General features: G+C 47.0%; 2 protein-coding genes and 1 pseudogene across 4 annotated transcripts; 2 read left to right on the top strand and 1 right to left on the bottom strand.

Annotated features, from left to right (window-relative positions):
• Positions 1-3,412: 3,412 nt before the first annotated feature.
• Positions 3,413-19,623, bottom strand: LOC146394686 (endogenous retrovirus group 3 member 1 Env polyprotein-like). 3 transcript variants are annotated; one of them, XM_085008334.1, is made up of 2 exons: positions 19,276-19,623; positions 3,413-6,071 (listed from the first exon to the last, which is right to left on the bottom strand). In XM_085008334.1, exon 2 carries the CDS (start codon positions 5,389-5,391, stop codon positions 4,195-4,197), a length of 1,197 nt encoding a protein of 398 aa, XP_084864460.1. In that variant the 5' UTR covers positions 5,392-6,071; positions 19,276-19,623; the 3' UTR covers positions 3,413-4,194. The 3 variants fall into 3 exon arrangements, with proteins under 3 accessions (XP_084864460.1, XP_084864459.1, XP_084864461.1); XM_085008333.1 differs by having other exon boundaries at positions 3,413-6,105; XM_085008335.1 differs by having other exon boundaries at positions 3,413-6,739.
• Positions 9,122-17,057, top strand: LOC146394687 (uncharacterized). Its single transcript, XM_085006974.1, has 3 exons — positions 9,122-9,373; positions 9,549-10,099; positions 14,240-17,057. Exons 1-3 carry the CDS (start codon positions 9,122-9,124, stop codon positions 14,265-14,267), a joined length of 831 nt encoding a protein of 276 aa, XP_084863100.1. The 3' UTR covers positions 14,268-17,057.
• LOC110257729 (MLV-related proviral Env polyprotein pseudogene) lies at positions 14,477-16,497 on the top strand (annotated as a pseudogene).
• Positions 19,624-22,832: the final 3,209 nt, after the last annotated feature.

Raw genomic sequence — 22,832 nt, forward strand, 5'->3', positions numbered from 1 at the left:
AACAATGTGAAAATTGTAATTTGTATCTTCCCATTGTTACTTTTTTTTTACTCAATAACTATAGCTATTATCACTAAAACCAACCACTTGTACAACACATGTGGATTATTCTGATGTATACTCTCAAGACTGGAACTACTGTACTACAGGCTCAGGGGAGGAATATTCTGTTTTCTGGGTATGACTATATTACTAATCTTATATAATTGGTTAGTTAGGCCACTCCATGGTATAATGGAGCTCCTGGGCCAGGGATAAAACCTGATCCACAGTTTGGACCTACACTGCAGCTGTGGCAATGCCAGATACTTTAACCCACTGTGCCAGGCCTGGGATTGAACCTGCATCCTGGCATTGCAGAGATTACATGATTCCATTGTGCCACAGCAGGAACTCCAATATATTACTAGTCTTTTGATAATAAGCTATTACATTACCTATTTCATTTATTATCTTCAGTACAGGTGATCAAATTTGGCAAATATATTCACATTTTGTGGCAATTTGTTGCAGATATGCAAATATATCTTAAACAAGCAGCGTATCTGTTCAGCAATAGGTCAAGTATTTTCAGAATCTTGCCCTCTCACTCTCAAATCTGCAGGCCATGAGGCATACTCACAAAACTGGAACTTGGAGCATCATAGATTCAGAAACACTGCCTTGCAAAATAAATGTCTTGCTTTATTCAAATTCTGATGAATAGTCAAAAAGTATTTATTTCAGTCTTCAACATTCCCTATCATATAATATGAAGGAGTATATTCATTTAAGCTGGCAAATTAGCATTTATTGTGTTTTAAGCATATACCAATTTAAATCTCAATTTAATTTAGTAAAATATAGGCTCTATGTATGTTTTTTATGTTCCACATGTTGAAATATTATTATATATATTATTGGTTTACCATCTGAAATATGTAATGTAAAACAATTTTTATTCCATTTACCACAGAGTTGATATTTAATTTAATTAACAGCATTTAATTTAATTTAATTTAATTGACAGCATATCTTCCACTTAATAATGCATACAAGGGGAGTTCCCATTGTGGCTCAGTGGAAACCAATCTGACTAGTATCCATGAGGGTGCAGGTTCGATCCCTGGCCTTGCTCAGTGGGTTAAGGATCATCTGGTATTTCTGTGAGCCATGGCATAGGTCACAGATGCTCAAATCTGGCCTTGCTGTGGCTGGGACATAGGCATCTCCAATTTGACCCCTAGTTTGGAATCTCCATATGCCATGGGTGCGTCCCTAAAAGACAAAAAAATAAACAATAAAAAAATAAAAATGCATATATAATAAAAAGTGTATTAATACTTCTGTTTACAACCAAATATTACCCAGTGCCCAACCAAAAGTATGTGTGGCTAGGAGTTCCTCTCATGGCGCAGTTGTTAACGAATCTGACCAGGAATCATGAAGTTGCAGTTTGATCCCTGCCTTGCTCAGTGGGTTAAGGATCCGGCATTGCCGTGAGCTGTGGTGTAGGTCGCAGACAAGGTTAAGATCTGGCATTGCTGTGGCTGTGGTATAGGCTGGCAGCTACAGCTCTGAGTTGACCCCTAGTCTGGGAACCTCCATAAGCTGAGGGTGCAGCCCTAAAAAGACAAAAAAGAAAAAGAAAACAAAAACAGAGAGAAACTTTCCTGTCTCCAGATGATTACTCTCTGTATATTGAGATCTTGTACAACTTCATTACTTTTCACAACCTAGCACATTCTCACCTCAAGAAACACTCCAACTGCTTGCCTACTTTTGAAGGGTCATAAAGGCAATAAGTTGTTGTTTGTGTAGTGATTGCTACTTTCCAATATCTATTTGCCCTTCTTCCTTAGAGACAGAAACCCAAATCTATACAGGGATGTAACATGCTCAAATAGAACATATTTCTGGTCAATTTTATACTCAGTTTGGCCATGCGATCCATTTTGTGGGACCTCTGGGAAAGCTAACTAAATGACTCTGACTCAGCCAGGAGGAGAACCCTTTTGCACTTCCCATTTTTTAGTTATTGGCTTGGACTATGCATTGATTCAGGGAAGGAAGCCATACCCTAAGAATTGTGGAGACTAAGGATTAAAGGAGCCTGGCTCTCTGAAGACTGTAAAGCTCAACTGACTTCATCTAGACTTACTTTATGTGGACCATCTACATCCATACTTATTTTATGTGGGGAAAGAAACACAAGTTTTTATTCTAGATTTTCTGATATATTTACTTTAATCCAGCTCATAAGTCAGTTTCTTCTAGTGTAGGAGAAAATGTCCCAATAAAAATGCAGAAAGGAGAGACCCCAGCCATAATGACTAAGCAAAGTCTAGCCAACTGTCCCAACCACCCCTCCCCCACACATCTGCTTCTGTACATTTGTTTCCACATCTACTACCTTGCCTGAAATCACTCTGGTTCAACTAGCTAAGCATGGACCCAGAAGATGTAGCCCATAAAAGCCTTGTGAAACCCTTCTTCCGGGCTCAGACTCTGGAGATCGATCTCCTCTGAGCCCGCCGGCGTAATAAACCTGAGTTCTCCAACTCTCCGAGTGCTTGCTTGGTTTCTCGCCGGGTCAAAGAGCTGATCCACTGCAGCCACGGAGCTGCCGGAGCTGGTACACTACACCAGAGCTGATATGCTGCAGTGAAGGGCCGCTGGGTGTCTGCCGTAACACTAGTTCCATCATACATTACACCAATTAGAATTTCTATATGTGAAGAAGCTTTTTTATTACAAAGCAAATGGCTTGGATAAGCAAATGGCTAAGCTTTACCTACAACCTAGTATGAATGAATAAATTCAGGTAAAAACGTCTTCAACTTCCATATATTTTGTTCTGAATTTTCTCCATATTTATACTTCTTCTTTTCATTTCCTGTTTCAGAGGGAATATTTATCCTAACACTTTTCTAAGTATAACATTATCATTTGTACTCCTATCTTAGCTTCTAGTAATTCTTCCTCTCTCTCTCTTTTTCTATTTTTTTCTTTCAATCATCTTTGGCTTCTTAACCTTGACCTAAAATATACCCATACATCACTTTGTTTTCCGAAACTTACTCCAACCCTGCCTCCTTCTCATGCTGATTCATCTATATTCTCCTACTTCGCCAAACTTGGTGAAAAATCATTCTATTCTCACTGTTTCTGCTTCCTTACTATTAGCCCAATTCCCAATATTTTTACACGCTGTCTTTATCCCATATTAAAAAAAAATAACTGTTCTCAAAATAACAATTAACTTTTTAAGTTATTCTTTGCATAGTATTTTCTCATGCCTTAGCTTACTCAATCTCTCTATAGCATTTTATATGTTAATTATAACCTCTTCTATTGGAACTCTACCCTTGATTTAGTGTTGCGGAAACTGCAAAAACTGTGGCAACGGAAGGAGACAAACAGCACTTGGAGATATGGAAAAGCAAGGTTTATTCAGCACCGGTGCAGGCTCAGAGGAGTCACCTCCAGAGTCTGAGCCTCAGGTCTTTGTTCTCAGTAACTTTTATACACTACAAGGTCTTGATTTTCCCATGTAAGCATCCCGGGCCTCCCCCATCCCCAAGAAGACAGTGTTCCTCCCTAAAAAACTGGGCAAGCAAGGTTACAGAAGCAGAACTGATAAGCAATGCTGGGTACCTGATTAGCAGGGCTGCTGGCTTGGACAGAGAGCACACTGTTGCTACATTATTACAAGAAGGGTGGCATAGTGATGAGCACAGCTGGAAAGGCTTGCAGCTGCCTTCTTAGCCAAGGGGGGGTTGTTCTTTAGTTAAAACTCCATTTCATTCCCCCCTCTTGATGTTCAGGGTGCATCTGCACCCTTTACAAGTCATCATGAGTCATAACCCTTTGGTAGCCTCTAATAAGTAGCAGGTGGGAGGCTGTTTTTCTTTTAACCATGGTTTTTATAAAACCTTTTATAATATTTATCAGGAGAGGTACAAGGCAGGGAACAAGTAGGCACCCCGCGAATATAACCATGACTATTCCGACCATTGTCTTAATTCCTCCCAACCAAGAGAACCATTTACCAAAGAGACTGTCTGCATCCCATCCTTTCCAAGTTTGTACAGGTACATGGGCTAGTTTAGTCATGCGGTCAGCAATTTCTTCTACCACCTTTCCAGTGTCATCTATTTGTAGACAGCAATTACTTAAGTTAAATTTTCCACAAACCCCTCCTTCAGAAGCAAGTTAATAATCCAAGGCCAAGCGATTTTGGTAGATTGCACTGTGCATTTTAGTTTGTTGTTGGGCCAATATAGTCAAGGCCCTTGCAGTGTCATTTGTTATAAGTTCCAAAACCGCCTGTAGTCTGATGATGTGGTTCAGCATATAGATAGGGGTGCGATATCCCCAAGAGCCATCCTCTGTCCAGGTGGCAGGTCCATAATATTGAATTATCCATTCTGGGGGCCATTCATCATCTTCCCAGTCTCCAATTTGGAGAGACCTCCAGTCTCTCTGGGCACCCTGTGCCCTATATATAGGAACTCCCAGTTGCTCTCCTAGTGACAGTGGGAGCAGGAAGAAGGAAGGTCTGATTGTTCCCAGTACACATGCCCCAGCCCAATTTGGGGGGAGTATGGAATAGGCCATTTTTCCACAAATCCAATATAATCCCTTTGGTGCCCGCCACTGCATATTAGTACTGATATCTTCCCATGCTTGTCGAAGGTGGGAAAAGGTAGACAAGGGATTGGGCTTGGGCTCTGAGCAATTGGAGGATGACCACCATTGAGTCTTTTGGGCAGTCAGATTATAATACCTCAGGCCTAAACATGTTAAGCTTCCTACCGAAACATTAAACCGTCCTCCCCGCCTCGCAAGACAATTTTTCCCTATAATAGCAGTTCTGAGGAGCCATACCCCATTGGTGAGTTGGGGGTATGCTGTCTCATTATGAGGCTCTAATGGGTCCAGTTCTCTGGCTTGCCAAGGCCAGTGGTCTCCTGTGTTTGTTCCCCCGCATACATAACAAGAGGAGACCTTGAGAGTTTGTGCAATAGTTTCTGCCAGGGCTAAGAACAAGTTCTTAGTTGTGGCCGGAATGGGAGGTGGGGTGTTTCTTATCTCTTCATAAAAGGAATGAAAGACGCTGTGAGAGGCAGCTTGGAGCGCAAATGTGATTCTCTGGAAATGTAGCACAGCTCCAGGGTCAAGGCCTCTTCCGTCAATGAGAATGCTTATTTTGAAACCCTCCTTCCATTTGGGCTCACTGGAATTGAAAATAGTGAAATTAACTGGGTTACAAGCTTTAGTCTGGCAGTCTGGAGAGGCTGTACCCTTTTGAAGGACAGCTGTTTTGTCTCCCTTATTCCAGGTTGCCCAGGCCACACAGCTCCAGTAAGTGCATTCCAGGCAATCGCTCCAGGTGGTCCCCCAGCACATATATTTATGCTGGAGCCTATATTCTCTTTCCCATCATAGGCTTCCACATGGTCTAGTAGAAGTCCATGACCCATTCATAGCTTCACAGGCATCAAAAATTATTGATAGTTGCAATTTGATACTGGTAATTTGGGTCCGATTAATTAGCTGCCCTGATTTATGAGAGTGCCAGACTTCTAACCATTCTTCAGTTGGTGAGTATCGTGGATCAAAGCAAGTATATTGGTCCCCCTGTTGACAGATAGAATAAGTGGTCCTGTTGTGAGTACAACTTCCATGAATTTCTCCAGAACAGGAGAAATGAGTGGAGTAAAGCAAAGTCCATGTAACCCCTTGATCTGATCGGGTCACTTGAATGCACGGGTCACATGAGGACATGGATCCTGACAGAACCAAAGGGGACCAGATTAACAGCAACAGGCAGCAAACATACATGTTGGTCATAAGATAACAGTATATGACAGAGAGTCTCTTGTGGAAGGGAGGTAAGGCAGTTTATTTTACCAGGCTGCCGATTCCTCAAGCTTCAGCCGTGCGTTGACTGACCAGCTTCCGGTGTGGTCAGAGCAGGGCTTTGAGATCGTCATCTCCTTCTCTGTACTGTCAGGCGAAGAGGTCTCTCCAGATCGAGGGCAGTCTCCCACTCTCCACCGTCGTCAGCTGTGCCAGCCAGTTTTACTCTAGAATGATGTATCCAAGCATCTATTCCTATTACTTTAAGAGCAGTGGGGGTGGTTAGAATTACAGTATAGGGGCCCTTCCATACAGGCCTCAAGGGCTCCTTTTTCCAGTCCTTTATCCACACCTGGTCCCCCGGCTTGTGGGGGTGTTCTGTTATACCTAAGGACACAGGTATTCTGTCTGTGACCCATCTATGTATCCGAGAAATAGTGAGCCCCAGTCCTTGTAATTGTTTACGTAATTCCAAGTCCCCTAACTCCCTGGTGTTTCCTTTTAAACTGATTAGTGGAGGTAGCCTTCCGTATAAGATTTCAAATGGCAAGAATCTTATTTCCACTCAGGGTGAGCATCTCACTTTTAAGAGGGCCACCGGCAACATGTCTTATCCAGGGCAAGCCAGTTTCCTGACATAACTTTGCCAGGGTCTGTTTAAGGGTTCGGTTCATGCATTCTACTTTCCCTGAACTTTGAGGGTGATACACAGAATGTATTTTCCATCGGATCTGTAAAGCTTTTGCCACCTGTTGTACTGTTTCAGCCACAAATGCCGGTCCATTATCTGACCCGATGGTCAGAGGCATTCCATATCTGGGAATAATGTCTCTCAGGAGTGCCTTGGTTACTTCCCTTGCCTTTTCAGTTTGGGTAGGGAAGGCCTCTACCCATCCTGAAAAAGTACAGATAAAAACTAGTAAATATTTGTACCCCTTACTAGGGGTGACCTCAGTAAAGTCCACTTTTATATCCTCAAATGGGGACAGTCCGCAGTGCTGTGCCCCAGCTGGTCTGTGGGGCCCCTGGCAGGCATTATTCTGTAAACAGGTTATGCATCTTTGGAAGACAGAGGAGCAGAGTGCAGGAAGACAAGCAATGAGATAGTACCGGCCCAGTAGGGTCTCTAAGGCAGTTTTGCCCATGTGGGTTAGCTCATGTTCTTGGCTGACTAGTTTGTAGGCCAGCTGTTCTGGAATGTAAACTCGGTTGTCCCGTGTGACCCACCACCCCATTTTAGTTTTAGTTCCTCCTTCCTCCCTTATCCATTTTTCTTCCTCTGGAGAATATTTGAGGACAGCTGGCACTTCTGGGGCCAGCAAGACCTTAGGTTTGTCTGGCTGTTGTCCCCGGGCTGCCTGTCTGGCAGCGGCATCAGCACTATGGTTTCCTTTTGTCACTGGGTCATCCCCGTTTTGGTGGCCTTTACAGTGGATAACTGCAACTTCTTTAGGTTCCCATACTGCCTCTAGAAGCTTTAAGATTTCAGCCTGGTTTTTAATTCCTTTTCCTTCAGCATTGAGGAGCCCTCTTTCTTTATATAAGGCTCCATGGACATGTAAAGTTGCAAAGGCATATCGTGAGTCAGTATAGATATTAACTCGCTGGTCTTGGCTGAGTTCCAGTGCTCTGATTAAGGCCCATAATTCTGCTCTCTGTGCTGACCAGCTTTGAGGAAGCACCTCCGCTTCTATCACTTTTAAGTCAGATACCACAGCATATCCTGCCATCCTTTTTCCATCCTCCATAAAGCTGCTGCCATCAGTATATAAAACCAGGTCAGGATTTTGGAGTGGTGTATCAGTCAAGTCAGGCCTGCTGGAAAATACCTCATCTAGTACCTCCAGACAGTTATGGTCTGGGGGCCTCGCTTCATCTGGCAGAAAAGTAGCTGGGTTCAGAGTTCATACAACCTCCACTTTTACCCGTGGATTTTCACATAGTAACCCTTGATATTGAGTCATTCATGCATGTGTGAGCCAATGGTGGCCCCTGGTATCCATTAGGGTTACAACTGAGTGTGGGACTTTAACATTGAGATTTTGTCCCAGGGTCAACTTGTCAGCCTCTCTAACCAACAAGGTGGTAGCTGCCAGCGCTTGGAGGCAGGGAGGCCATCTGGCAGCAACTGAGTCAATTTGTTTAGACAGATATGCCACTGGCCTCTGCCAAGGCCCAAATTCTTGAGTTAAGACTCCCAAAGCCATCCCATTTTTCTCATGAAAAAAAAGGTTAAATTCTCTGGTTACATCAGGAAGTCCCAAGGCTGGAGCCTCAGTGAATTTAGTTTTGATTGTCTGAAATGCTGTCTCCTGGCTTGGTCCCCATTTAAGGGGAGCCTTTTCTTCCCCTTTTAGAGCCTCATACAGAGGCCTGGCCAGGTCTGAAAACCCGGGGATCCATATCCGGCAGAATCCTGCTGCCCCTAGGAACTCACAAACCTTCCGGCGGGTGGTAGGGACAGGAATGGCACAAACTGCCTGCTTTCTTTCAGTCCCCAGCATTCGTTGGCCCTGCATGATGTTGAAGCCCAGATACTTGACTTGTTTTTTGCAGATTTGTGCCTTTTTCTTTGATACCCGATACCCTGCCTCCATCGGTAGGGAAAGGAGAGCTCTTGTTCCCTCTAGGCACTGAGCCTCCGTGGTGCCAGCTAGTAAGAGGTCGTCAACATACTGTAGCAAAACACAGCCCAGTTTTTGTCCAGGAAATTCAGCCAGGTCAGCAGCTAAGGCGCCGCTAAAAAGAGTGGGAGAGTTTTTGAATCCTTGTGGGAGTCTAGTCCAGGTGAGCTGTTCCTTTGTCCCTCTATGTGGATTCTCCCATTCAAAAGCAAACAAGGGCTGACTGGCAGGTGCCACCAGAGGCAGAAAAAAGTGTCTTTTAAGTCCAGGCAAGTAAACCACTCAGCAGTGGAGGGGATCAGCCCTAGCAGGGTATACGTGTTAGGGACAGATGGGTGTAATGTGACTGTTGCTTCATTTATGGCTCTCAAGTCCTGTACTGGGCGGTAGTCCTGTGTTCCCATTTTTTTTCACGGGCAGTAAAGGGGTGTTCCAAGGGGACTGACATTTTATTAACAGTCCATGCTGAAGCAGCCTATCCAGGTGAACCTGGATTCCCAGTTGAGCTTCTCTGGGAATTGAGTATTGCTCTAGCTTTACCAGTTGAGCTCCGGGTTTTAGATCAATTAAGACAGGAGCGTGGCATTTTGCCAGTCCTGGTGGGTTTCCTTCAGCCCAAACCAATGGGTTATTTAGTCTCTAGTTCTGGGAGAATGGTCCCCATTTCTGAAGGGAAAGAGTACAAGCGCCATTCCTCTTCCCCTTTTACAGCAAGAGCCATGATTAAAGGAGAGGGGGGTTCTGTCAATTTAAGTTGGTCCGATTCATCAGTAGAAAAGGAAATTTGTGCCCCCATTTTAGCCAATAGGTCTCTTCCCATCGGGGGACTGGGCAGTCAGGCAGGTAAAGAAATTCATGTATTACTTCATGGCCTCCTAACCAACATCATCGAGGACCGCAGAAGGGCCTGTGGGTTTGGTTACCTGTGGCCCCAACAATGGTGGTTTCTTTCCCCAAGAGGGGAGCCACAGGTTGTGTTGAAAGGATGAAAATGCAACCTAACCTTCCCAGAACCCAGGAAGTTAATAAAAAGCTCTAAATGCCCCCGAATTCCAGACCCTGTTCCCTGCCAGTAAATAGGTAGAAGGTCACACTTCTTGCTGTTCCGGGGCCTGCTATCCTGGCCTAAGTAAGATAACTGGAAATGAGTTGACTAGTCGCTTATCTGGATTCTGTAAAACTGACTGGTGCCATAGAAGAATTGATTACACATTGAAAGCCCTAGTGACCTATCTCAACTGCAATCTGTCACTCTGCCCAGGAGCCCGCGCAAATGCGGACCTCCGGAGCTGTTTTAAAATGATTGGTCCATGGAGCGCGGGCTCTCGATATTTTAAAATGATTGGTTTGCGAAGCGCGGGCTTTGTTGTGAACCCCATAAAATCTGTCCTGATTCCGCACTCGTGGCCGCAGTCCTCTACCCCTGCGTGGCGTACGACTGTGGGCCCTAGCGCGCTTGGAATAAAAATCCTCTTGCTGTTTGCATCAAGACTGCTTCTCCTGAGTGATTTGGGGTGTCGCCGCTTCCGAGTCCGGACGAGGGGGATTTTTTTCCTCCTACTGGCCTTTCATTTGGTGCGTTGGCCGGGAACCCCCGCGACCACCCCTCACACCCGAGAACCAACTTGGAGGTAAAGGGATCCCCTTTGGAGCGTGTGTGTGTCGGCCGGCATCTCTGTTCTGAGTGTCTGTTTTCGGTAATGCGTGCTTTCGGTTTGCAGCTGTCCCCTCAGACCGTGAGGACTGGAGGACTGTGATCAGCAGACGTGCTAGGAGGATCACAGGCTGCTGCCCTGGGGGACGCCCCGGGAGGTGGGGAGAGCCAGGGACACCTGGTGGTCTCCTACTGTCGGTCAGAGGACCGAGTTCTGTTGTTGAAGCGAAAGCTTCCCCCTCCACGGCCGTCCGGCTCTTTTGCCTGCTTGTGGAAGGAGCGGACGGGTCGCGTGTGTCTGGATCTGTTGGTTTCTGTTTCGTGTGTCTTTGTCTTGTGCGTCCTTGTCTACAGTTTTAATATGGGACAGACGGTGACGAACCCCCCTTAGTTTGACTCTCGACCATTTGGACTGAAGTTAAATCCAGGGCTCATAATTTGTCAGTTCAGGTTAAGAAGGGACCTTTAATTCTGAGATTATCCTGGCTGTTAAAGCAATTATTTTTCAGACTGGACCCGGCTCTCATCCTGATCAGGAGCCCTATATCCTTACGTGGCAAGATTTGGCAGAAGATCCTCCGCCATGGGTTAAACCATGGCTAAATAAACCAAGAAAGCCAGGTCCCTGAGTTCTGGCTCTTGGAGAGAAAAACAAACACTCGGCCGAAAAAGTCAAGCCCTCTCCTCGTATCTACCCCGAGATTGAGGAGCCACTGACTTGGCCGGACCCCAACCTGTTCCCCCACCCCCACCCCCTTATCCGGCACAGGGTGCTGCGAGGGGACCCTCTGCCCCTCCTGGAGCTCCGGCGGCGGAGGGACCTGCTGCCGGGACTCGGAGCCGGAGGGGCGCTACCCCGGAGCGGACAGACGAGGTCACGACATTACCGCTGTGCACCTATGGCCCTCCCATGCCGGGGGGCCAATTGCAGCCCCTCCAGCATTGGCCCTTTTCTTCTGCAGATCTCTATAATTGGAAAACTAACCATCCCCCTTTCTCGGAGGATCCCCAATGTCTCACGGGGTTGGTGGAGTCCCTTATGTTCTCTCACCAGCCCACTTGGGATGATTGTCAACAGCTGCTGCAGACACTCTTCACAACTGAGGAGTGAGAGAGAATTCTGTTAGAGGCTAGAAAAAATGTTCCTGGGGCCGACGGGCAACCCACGCAGTTGCAAAATGAGATTGACATGGGATTTCCCTTGACTCGCCCCGGTTGGGACTACAACACGGCTGAAGGTAGGGAGAGCTTGAAAATCTATCGCCAGGCTCTGGTGGCGGGTCTCTGGGGCGCCTCAAGATGGCCCACTAATTTGGCTAAGGTAAGAGAGGTGATGCAGGGACCGAACGAACCTCCCTCGGTATTTCTTGAGAGGCTCATGGAAGCCTTTAGGCGGTTCACCCCTTTTGATCCTACCTCGGAGGCCCAGAAAGCCTCAATGGCCCTGGCCTTCATAGGACAGGCGGCTCTGGATATCAGAAAGAAATGTCAGAGACTGGAAGGGTTACAGGAGGCTGAGTTACGTGATCTAGTGAAAGAGGCAGAGAAGGTGTATTACAGAAGGGAGACAGAAGAGGAGAAGGAACAGAGAAAAGAAAAGGAGAGAGAGGAAAGGGAGGAAAGACGTGATAGATGGCAAGAGAAAAATTTGACTAAGATCTTGGCCACAGTGGTTGAAGGGAAGAACAGCAGGGAGAGAGAGAGAGATTTTAGGAAAATTAGGTCAGGCCCTAGACAGTCAGAGAACCTGGGCAATAGGACCCCACTCGACAGAGACCAGTGTGCGTATTGTAAAGAAAAAAAAAACATTGGGCAAGGGACTGCCCCAAGAAGGGAAACAAAGGACCGAAGGTCCTAGCTCTGGAAGAAGATAAAGATCTGGCCAACTTCAGGATCCAACACCCCCAGGTGACCCTCCTCCAGTACGTGGATGACCTGCTTCTAGCGGGAGACACCAAACAGGACTGCTTAGAAGGAACAAAGGCACTACTACCGGAATTGTCTGACCTAGGCTACTGAGCCTCAGCTAAAAAGGCCCAGATTTGCAGGAGAGAGGTAACATACTTGGGGTACAGTCTGCGGGACGGGCAGCGATGGCTGACGGAGGCACGGAAGAGAACTGTAGTCCAGATACCGGCCCCAACCACAGCCAAGCAACTGAGAGGGTTTTTGGGGACAGCTGGGTTTTGCAGACTGTGGATCCCGGGGTTTGCGACCTTAGCAGCCCCACTCTACCCGCTAACCAAAGAAAAAGGGGAGTTCTCCTGGGCTCCTGAGCACCAGAAGGTATTTGATGCTATCAAAAAGGCCCTGCTGAGCGCACCTGCTCTGGCCCTCCCTGATGTAACTAAACCCTTTACCCTTTATGTGGATGAGCGTAAGGGGGTAGCCCGGGGAGTTTTAACCCAATCCCTAGGACCATGGAGGAGACCTGTTGCCTACCTGTCAAAGAAGCTCGATCCTGTAGCCAGTGGTTGGCCCGTATGCCTGAAGGCTATCGCAGCTGTGGCCATACTGGTCAAGGACGCTGACAAATTGACTTTGGGACAGAATATAACTATAATAGCCCCCCATGTGTTGGAGAACATCGTCCGGCAGCCCCCAGACCGATGGATGACCAATGCCCGCATGACCCACTAGCAAAACCTGCTTCTCACAGAAAGGATCTCATTCGCTCCACCCGCCGCTCTCAACCCTGCCACTCTTCTGCCTGAAGAGACTGATGAACCAGTGACTCATGATTGCCATCAACTGTTGATCGAGGAGACTGGGGTCCGCAAGGACCTTACAGACATACCGCTGACTGGAGAAGTGCTGACCTGGTTCACTGATGGGAGCAGCTATGTAGTGGAAGGTAAGAGGATGGCTGGGGCGGCGGTGGTGGACGGGACCCGCACTATCTGGGCCAGCAGCCTGTCGGAAGGGACTTCAGCACAAAAGGCTGAGCTCATGGCCCTCACGCAAGCTTTGCGGCTGGCCGAGGCGAAATCCATAAACATTTATACGGACAGCAGGTATGCCTTTGCGACTGCACACGTGCATGGGGCCATCTATAAACAAAGGGGGTTGCTTACCTCAGCAGGGAGGGAAGTCAAGAACAAAGAAGAAATTCTAAGCTTGTTGGAGGCCTTACATTTGCCAAAAAGGCTAGCCATTATACATTGCCCTGGACATCAGAAAGCCAAAGATCTCATCTCCAAAGGAAACCAGATGGCTGACCAGGTCGCCAAACGAGCTGCCCAGGGTGTTAACCTTCTGCCTATAATAGAAACGCCCAAAGCCCCAGAACCCAGGCGACAGTACACCCTAGAAGACTGGCAAGAGATAAAAAAGATAGACCGGTTCTCTGAGACCCCAGAGGGGACCTGCTATACCTCAGATGGGAAGGAGATCCTGCCCCACAAAGAAGGGTTAGAGTATGTCCAACAGATGCATCGTCTAACTCACCTCGGAGCTAAACATCTGCAGCAGTTGATCAGAACATCCCCTTATCATGTTCTGAGACTACCAGGAGTGGCTGACTCGGTGGTCAAACATTGTGTGCCCTGTCAGCTGGTTAATGCTAATCCTTCCAGAATACCTCCAGGAAAGAGACTAAGGGGAAGCCACCCAGGTGCTCACTGGGAAGTGGACTTCACTGAGGTAAAGCCGGCTAAATACGGAAACAAGTATCTATTGGTTTTTGTAAACACCTTTTCAGGATGGGTCGAGGCTTATCCTACTAAGAAAAAGACTTCAACCGTGGTGGCTAAAACAATATTGGAGGAAATTTCTCCAAGATTTGGAATACCTAAAGTAATAGGGTCAGACAATGGTCCAGCTTTCGTTGCCCAGGTAAGTCAGGGACTGGCCAAGATATTGGGGATTGATTGGAAACTGCATTGTGCATACAGACCCCAAAGCTCAGGACAGGTAGAGAAGATGAATAAAACCATTAAAGAGACCCTCACCAAATTGACCACAGAGACTGGCATTAACGATTGAATAGCTCTCCTGCCCTTTGTGCTCTTCAGGGTTAGGAACACCCCTGGACAGTTTGGGCTGACACACCACTCCCCCCCCCCCCCCGTTGGTAGAAATTGCCTCTGTACATAGTGCTGATGTGCTGCTTTCCCAGCCTTTGTTCTCTAGGCTCAAGGCACTGAGTGGGTGAGGCAGCGAGCGTAGAAGCAGCTCCGGGATGCCTACTCAGGAGAAGGAGACTTGCAAGTTCCACATCGCTTCCAAGTTGGAGATTCAGTCTATGTTAGACGCCACCGTGCAGGAAACCTTGAGACTCAGTGGAAGGGCCCTTATCTTGTACTTTTGACCACACCAAGGGCTGTAAAAGTCAAAGGAATCTCCACCTGGATCCATGCGTCCCATGTTAAGCCGGCGCCACCTCCCGACTCGGGGTGGAGAGCCGAAAAGACTGAAAATCCCCTTAAGCTTCGCCTCCATCGCCTGGTTCCTTACTCTAACAATAACTCCCCAGGCCAGTAGTAAATGCCTTATAGACAGCTCGAACCCCTATAGACCCTTATCCCTTACCTGGCTGATTATTGACCCTAGTACAGGTATTACAATCAACAACACTCGAGGCGAGGCCCCCTGGGACACCTGGTGACCTGAACTACATGTATGCCTCTGATCGATAATCCCCGATCTTAGAGCCACATCCCTTGACGTAATCCATAGTTATGGGTTTTATGTCTGTCCAGGACCCCCAAATAATGAAAAACTTTGCGGGGACCCCAGGGATTTCTTTTGTAGGAAATGGAGCTGTGTTACCTTTAACGATGGGGATTGGAAATGGCCAACCTCCCAACAAGATTGGGTGAGCTTCTCCTTTATTAACTCTTTCAAAGAACTTTGGGGGTCCCGAAGAGATATAGAGGGGGAAGATTCCTTATTAGGTTCATTTGATGGTCGCAAACAAAACACAGACTGTTCCCCGTCAGACCTAGATTATCTAAAAATAAGTTTCACTGAAAAAGGAAAACAGGAAAATATTCAAAAGTGGATAAATGGTATGAACTGGGGAATAGTTTTTTTATAAATATGGAGGGGGAGCAGGGTCCACTTTAACCATTCGCCTTAGGATAGAGACGTGGACGGAACCCCCTGTGGCAGTGGGACCCGACAAAGTACTGACTGAACAGGGGCCCCCGGCCCTGGAGCCACCGCATAACTTGCCGGTGCCCCAATTAACCTCGCTGCGGCCTGACATAACACAGCCGCCTGGCAACGGTACCACTGGATTGATTCCTACCAACACGCCTAGAAACTCCCCCAGTGTTCCTGTTAAGACAGGACAGAGACTCTTCAGTCTCATCCAGGGAGCTTTCCAAGCCATCAACTCCACCGACCCTGATGCCACTTCCTCTTGTTGGCTTTGTCTATCCTCAGGGCCTCCTTATTATGAGGGAATGGCTAGAGAAGGAAAATTCAATGTGACCAAAAAACATAGAGATCGATGTACACGGGTATCCCAAAATAAGCTTACCCTTACTGAGGTTTCTGGAAAAGGCACCTACATAGGGAGGGTTCCCCCATCCCACCAACACCTTTGTAACCACACTGAAGCCTTTAATCGAACCTCTGAGAATCAGTATCTGGTACCCGGTTATGACAGGTGGTGGGCATGTAATACTGGATTAAGCCCTTGTGTTTCCACCCTGGTTTTCGACCAAACTAAAGATTTTTGCGTTATGGTCCAAATTGTCCCCTGGGTGTATTACCATCCCGAAAAAGCGGTCCTTGATGAATATGACTATAGATATAATCGGCCAAAAAGAGAACACATATCCCTGACACTAGCTGCAATGCTCAGATTGGGAGTGGCTGCAGGCGTGGGAACAGGAACAGCTGCCCTAATCACAGGACCACGACAGTTGGAGAAAGGACTTGGTGAGCTACATAGAATTATAACGGAAGATCTCCAAGCCCTAGAAAAATCTGTCAACAACTTAGAGGAATCCCTAACTTCTTTATCTGAAGTGGTTCTACAAAACAGGAGAGGATTAGATCTGTTATTTCTAAAAAAAAGGTGGGTTATGTGTAGCCTTAAAAGAGGAATGCTGCTTTTATGTGGATCATTCGGGAGCTATCAGGGACTCCATGAACAAGCTCAGAGAAAGGTTAGAAAAACATCACAAAGAAAGAGAGGCTGGCCAAGGATGGTTTGAGGGATGGTTCAACAAGTCCCCATGGGTAACCACCCTGCTGTCTGCTCTAATAGGACCCCTAGTGATCCTGCTCCTGTTGCTTACAGTTGGGCCTTGCTTAATTAATCGGTTTGTTGCCTTTGTCAGAGAACGAGTGAGTGCAGTTCAGATCATGGTACTTAGACAGCAGTACCAAGGCCTTCCCAGCCAAGGAAAAACTGACCTTTAGCCTTCCCAGTTCTAAGATTAGAACTATTAACAAGAGAAGAAGTGGGGAATGAAAGGATGAAAATGCAACCTAACCTTCCCAGAACCCAGGAAGTTAATAAAAAGCTCTAAATGCCCCCGAATTCCAGACCCTGTTCCCTGCCAGTAAATAGGTAGAAGGTCACACTTCTTGCTGTTCCGGGGCCTGCTATCCTGGCCTAAGTAAGATAACTGGAAATGAGTTGACTAGTCGCTTATCTGGATTCTGTAAAACTGACTGGTGCCATAGAAGAATTGATTACACATTGAAAGCCCTAGTGACCTATCTCAACTGCAATCTGTCACTCTGCCCAGGAGCCCGCGCAAATGCGGACCTCCGGAGCTGTTTTAAAATGATTGGTCCATGGAGCGCGGGCTCTCGATATTTTAAAATGATTGGTTTGCGAAGCGCGGGCTTTGTTGTGAACCCCATAAAATCTGTCCCGATTCCGCACTCGTGGCCGCAGTCCTCTACCCCTGCGTGGCGTACGACTGTGGGCCCTAGCGCGCTTGGAATAAAAATCCTCTTGCTGTTTGCATCAAGACTGCTTCTCCTGAGTGATTTGGGGTGTCGCCGCTTCCGAGTCCGGACGAGGGGGATTTTTTTCCTTCTACTGGCCTTTCAGTGTAACCACAGAAAGTTCGGCACCTGTGTCAACCATAAAGTCTATGGGGTGGCCCCCTACTTGAATTCTGACCATAGGCTCTCAGGGGCCCAGTTGGAGAGAGCCTGGTCCCCCCTAATCAGACTCAGCTAGGCCGATGAGGTTGGTGCTGAATGGCTCAGATGGGTACTGGCTAGGTGGGGCCTTGGTCTTTATCTCAGGACGGTTGGGGCATTCATTTTTCCAATGTCCCTTTTCTTTGCAGTAAGCACATTGGTCATGTTCCAGGGGACTCCTTTTCCCTGGCCTTGTGCCTTGTCCCCTACGGGGTGGTCCCACTGGGGGCACCGGTTTTGACAGGGCAGCTGCCAGAAGAGTCACTTTTTGTTTCATTCTCTTTTCGGCATCACAGCGGGCCACCTGGTCTCGGTTAATAAAAACCTTGTTGGCTATTTCCAACAGTTTAGTGGCATTCTCTCCTGCAAAGCCTTCTAATTTCTGTAGCTTTGTACGGATATCTGATTGGGCTTGTCCCACAAAGGCAGCATTTATCATCCGTTGGTTCTCAGGGGCCTCGGGATCAAAAGGGGTGTAGGTTTGGAAAGCCTCACATAGTCTCTCATAGAATTTGGCTGGGCTTTCATTCAGCATTGTAGTATCTCACTGATCTTAGCTATATTAGTGGGCTTTTTAGCCCCAGCTTTTGCCCCCTGTAGGAAGGCCTGCCGGTACCTCTCTAGGTTACGTTTCCCTTCCTCAGTGTCATAGTCCCAGTGGGGGTTTTCTTCTGGGAAGGCTTCCCTCACCCAGTTTGCCAAGTCTGCTCGACCCCCCGCATTGGCCTGAAGCCATTTTTGGGCTTCTGTTACAATTCGCCAGCGCTCTTCAGTGTCAAATAGAGTAAAAAGGAGTTGTAGGCAGTCTATCCAGGTGGGACAGTGTGGCTGGAAAATGAATTCTAAGAGATCAATCAGCGCCTGAGGCTTTTCAGAATATGAGGGAGTATGGTGTTTCCAGTTGAGGAGATTGGCAGTGGAAAAGGGCTGGTAATAATAAAAACATCCCCCCTCTTGTATGGTCCCATTGGGGGCAATTTGCTGTGGTCCCTGTGTCTCCCTTAAGGGCATTTGCAATGCTGGAGTGGCTGCTCCCTGAGCTGAATGGAGACACCTGCTCATAGGTTCTGGAGAATCTGGCTGCGGGGGTGATATGGCCTCGGGAACTTCAGAAGCAGAAGGAGGAGGAGAAACAGAAGGCAGTGGGCTATCTGGCATTTGGGGACCTTCGGCTCCTGGAGGTGGGGCTGGCAGCACATAAGGTGGTGGCATAGGGGGCGAGTCCTCAGGTTCCCCTTCATAAATAGGTGGCACCTTCTTTTGAGACAAGGTTTTCTTCTTGGACTGGGCTACTAGCACCCTACACTGTCCCTGGTCTGTGGTGCAGAACCGAACCCATGGGGGCCTCAAATAGGCAATTTCCAACCATTGATCAATATATGGAAATTGGTCTGGGTGTCCAGGGTCTCCTGTTATAACATTATATACTGCTGTAACTGTGAACACATCTAAGGTCCCTTCTGGAGGCCAGCCAACACCAAAGGAGGGCCACTCTAGGGTACAGAGGGTACACAGTTTTCCAGGACTCAGCTTAACACCATAATCTCTAGAAAATCCTTTCTTAAAATTCTTAACCATATACTCTAAGACAGTGGGCTTGGAAGCCGATTTACCCATTGTGTGAAGTCCCACCCTGTGCCGGTGATGCAAGACAAACAGTGAGGGCAAGGCCTAAGGTAGCAATCGCTTCGTCCGCCTGACCGCTCCCCCGGAGGAGATATTTCAGGCACCTCTTAGCATAGGTGGGACTGTATAAACCCCAACGTCAGGATCCCCCCGAAGAGGGCCACCATAAGCCATATGAGGGGCGCCGCGGAACTGAAGGTTAGGACTCACTCTGGCTCTGTAGTCCAAAGACAGTGGAGCACGGGCTCTCATTCTCTCCAGTCACTCACACACACACACCAGAATTGACAAGCCTCCCGATCCCAAGGGAGCAAACCCTGACCTGAGTGACCCTTTGGTCACTGAGAGGTGATCAGTCTCTTCTTCCACTGTATGGCGGGTCCTGACTTGGGCAGATGTCCCCGGGGCACTCACTAGTCCAATGTCCTGTCCTAGAACCTGTTTCCACTCTCCTTCTGAGTCTGTTCAGGAAGCGGTGTGGGCCAAGGCCAAGGCCCGAGTGAGGGTCTGGATCCGGCAAATGGCCGGTGCGCACTATCCACCTGTCACCGGGCCGGCGACCGTGGCCTCCCCTGGTTCCCCGACAACGGTGGCACAAGAGGCCAGCTTGGTTGTCGGCTTCCCGGCCAACGCACCAAAATGTTGCGGAAACTGCAAAAACTGTGGCAACGGAAGGAGACAAACAGCACTTGGAGATATGGAAAAGCAAGGTTTATTCAGCACCGGTGCAGGCTCAGAGGAGTCACCTCCAGAGTCTGAGCCTCAGGTCTTTGTTCTCAGTAACTTTTATACACTACAAGGTCTTGATTTTCCCATGTAAGCATCCCAGACCTCCTCCCTTCCTCAAGAAGACAGTGTTCCTCCCTAAAAAACTGGGCAAGCAAGGTTACAGAAGCAGAACTGATAAGCAATGCTGGGTACCTGATTAGCAGGGCTGCTGGCTTGGACAGAGAGCACACAGTTGCTACATTATTACAAGAAGGGTGGCATAGTGATGAGCACAGCTGGAAAGGCTTGCAGCTGCCTTCTTAGCCAAGGGGGGGTTGTTCTTTAGTTAAAACTCCATTTCATTAGGACACTGAAACATTTTGGTTCTTTCACATCTTAGATTGTTCCTTCTAAGATTTCTTCAATATCTCTTTCCTAACCTTTTCACTGGCTATCTCTTATTCCCTTTCCCATACTCTCAGCTTACCTTTTGCTATAGCTATTGCTTTGGACCTTAGCCTAACGGAACTATATCCTGACAACACTTTGCTTTAGCTACACTAAGTATCTCTTGCTTTTTGTCCACACACTTTACTGATGATGCCAATAAGCAAATTTGTAAAGACCTAACTATCAGCACACATAGACACACAAGTAACTTTGTGCCAAGACCAGCTCAGCAGGTGAGGATTGAAGAATGTGTGCTGCGAAACTTAAGGAAAAGTTAACATAAAGCAAGACATAGACATTTATCTTAATTAAAGTTGGGAACCAGGGGACTTGAGTTCTCCAGAACCAAGAGTGCTGCCTCAAGAATCCACACTGCTTTTATTGTGCTCTTTAGGATTACCTCTAATGAGGAGGGGGCTATAAGTGCAGGATATAGGTTTTTTGGTTTTTTTTTAAGTTCTTTTATTATTTTAAAAGTCACATAGTTTGTAGATGGTTAAGCTTTTACTCTGACCTTTAGGCATTTAAAAATCATTAGCATTTGAGGAAGCTTGGCATTAACTATCTATGCATAGCACCTAGAGAATCACCACTGTGCTTTTGCAAATGGCATGCGTATCTGTGGCAACCTGCTAGCCTAGGTTTGCACCTTGGTTCTCTTTGCTAATGCATATTCTGCTAATGACCCCTCATAAACCACTTGGGACCATGAGGTTCTTCTTTCTCTTATTCTTAAGAGGACATATCATGCTGTGCAAATGGTGTGCCAATCTGCACAGGTCTGGTGTGCCTAGACCAATGCATTATGTCCTCATTGAGCTGCTCATATGAATAACTTATGCCTTTAGGTCTTTGTTCTTAAGTTTAAGTTATTTACCAGCACTGCAACTGTTTTTAAAGCAGGAATATGGGGTAAAGTAAAGCAGGACAAGATGGAGTTTTCAGTAAAGAGGCTAAGAAAATATTGTAGAAACATGTCTCCTGACAACTTAGAGGTACAAGGGAGTTAATATTCTGACAGAACATCCTATGATCACCAGAAGTTGGTAAATAAATGTTTCATTCCCTATCCTTTGAGAGGACAATTGTGCAAAACATGTCCCCTGAGATAACAATTGTGCATGACTCCAAATAAGATTTTGATGGACATGAGCCTCAGTTTCTCAAAGGACAGAGTCATTTTGAAATCATCTTTGAATTGGCTTCATCCCCTTCTCTGTTATTCTCTGACTCTCATCATTCTTGGGATTTCCTTCACAGAATAAACACCTTCATGAAAGGATTTTTTCTTTGTGAGGCAACTCATTTTATGGGAAAATGTCTATTCAGTCCCTCTGTTTATTTTTTAATCAGATTTTCTTCTACTGGGCTGAATAAATTCATTTATACATTTGAATATTAACCCCTTTTCACACATATGGATTGCATTTTTTTTTCATTTGGTAGGTTTCCTTTTCATTTTGTTGATTGATTCTCTTGCTATGCAGAAGTTTTTAGTTTGAGATAGTGCCACATGTTTCTTTTTGCATTTGTTGCTTGTGCTTCAAGTGTCAAAACATTTTAAAAAATCAGAGGCAGAATGAAGATCACATAGGAGTAAGATGTGGTACTCACCTTCTCCTACAGCCACACATGAAAAAAAAGTCTACATGTAGAACAATTTGCACAGAATATCTACTGAATTCTGGAGGAAGATCTTAAATCTCCAAAAAGGGCAAGAAACCCTCCACATAACTGGGTAGAACAAAAGGGGGAAAAATAGAGAGGAGAGGAAAAATAAAAGGAGTAAGAATGGGACCAGCACTCCTGAGAGGGAGCTGTGAAAGGGGAAAGGGATCTGCACCCTGCGAGGCCACCTAACCAATGGGGAGATCAGCTGAGATGAAGAGGGAAACTCAAAACCTTGAGGAAAAGTGCAGCAGCAAGACTGAAGAGGTAAAATCAGAGAGAGAGCAGCACAAATCATCAATACCAATGCCACCAGACACCACAGGGTGAGACATTCAATTGGGGGCTGGGAACTGAGACTCAGGCTCTGGGGGTCAGTTCTGGGAGAGGACTAGGGTTTGCTGTATGGAGAGAGCCTGAGAGGCTAGGGAGCAGTACACTACAACTGGGGAGTGGAGCTCCACAGCCAAGGGTGCATGGGAGGAAAACTGGACATTCAGGAGAAGCAAGGCACAATTGTTGTGGAGGGTGAGAGGAGGAAGGGTGGGGCCACCATAGGAATATCTTTATCTGAGCATGCATGGGCTCTTGGGCAGCAGGGAACCACTTGCATGGGCTATAGGTGGTGGGGAAACCATTCAGCCAACTCAGAACCCAGAGGTGGGTGTTGCCCACCACCACAATGGGTTTGTGAACTAGCACTACCTGTGGCCACAGTCACCTCAGTGGTCATCACAGAGAAGGGCACTGAAATAAGTAATATCCATCATTGTTCTTGCTCACCTGGGAACACACTTACCCTACTGTTGCCACTTCAAAAGTTCTGGGCACCACCTACACATACCTGAGTGTCACAGCCACTTCCTACTGCCCTGCAACTAGAAGCAACCTGTGCCACCTCTCCATGGGACCTTGCCACACTTGAGGGCCCAGCAACCAGGCACTGGCTATAGGCCCTGACCATTGCCTCCATCTCTCTGGAAGCAGGTGCAGGCCATAAACCAGAAACCCCCTATCAAGGAGATAACAGCCTGCACACACTGAGGAAAGAGATAGCAAGCATCCAAACAAAAAGCAGCCTTCATGCCAAAAAAAAAAAAAAAGTAAGCCCTCACAAACTACCCAGGAATGTGCTCTCATATAAA

The sequence above is a fragment of the Sus scrofa genome, chromosome X, assembly GCF_054392235.1.
Source record: "Sus scrofa isolate SSC_HxYL_T2T_F1_AM1 chromosome X, Sscrofa_HxYL_maternal_Yorkshire_Landrace_v2.0, whole genome shotgun sequence".
In the NCBI taxonomy this organism is placed as follows: Eukaryota; Metazoa; Chordata; class Mammalia; order Artiodactyla; family Suidae; genus Sus; species Sus scrofa.

What these genes read in the sequence shown, in the direction of transcription:
- LOC146394686 (XM_085008334.1), bottom strand. Translation starts at nt 5,391, where the DNA reads ATGTGCTGGGGGACCACCTGGAGCGATTGCCTGGAATGCACTTACTGG.
- LOC146394687 (XM_085006974.1), top strand. Translation starts at nt 9,122, where the DNA reads ATGGTCCCCATTTCTGAAGGGAAAGAGTACAAGCGCCATTCCTCTTCC. An exon ending in TCATCGAGGACCGCAGAAGG is followed by an intron (nt 9,374 to 9,548) that starts GCCTGTGGGTTT and finishes GCCAGTAAATAG; the next exon opens with GTAGAAGGTCACACTTCTTG. An exon ending in ACCCGAGAACCAACTTGGAG is followed by an intron (nt 10,100 to 14,239) that starts GTAAAGGGATCC and finishes CTGCTTTCCCAG; the next exon opens with CCTTTGTTCTCTAGGCTCAA.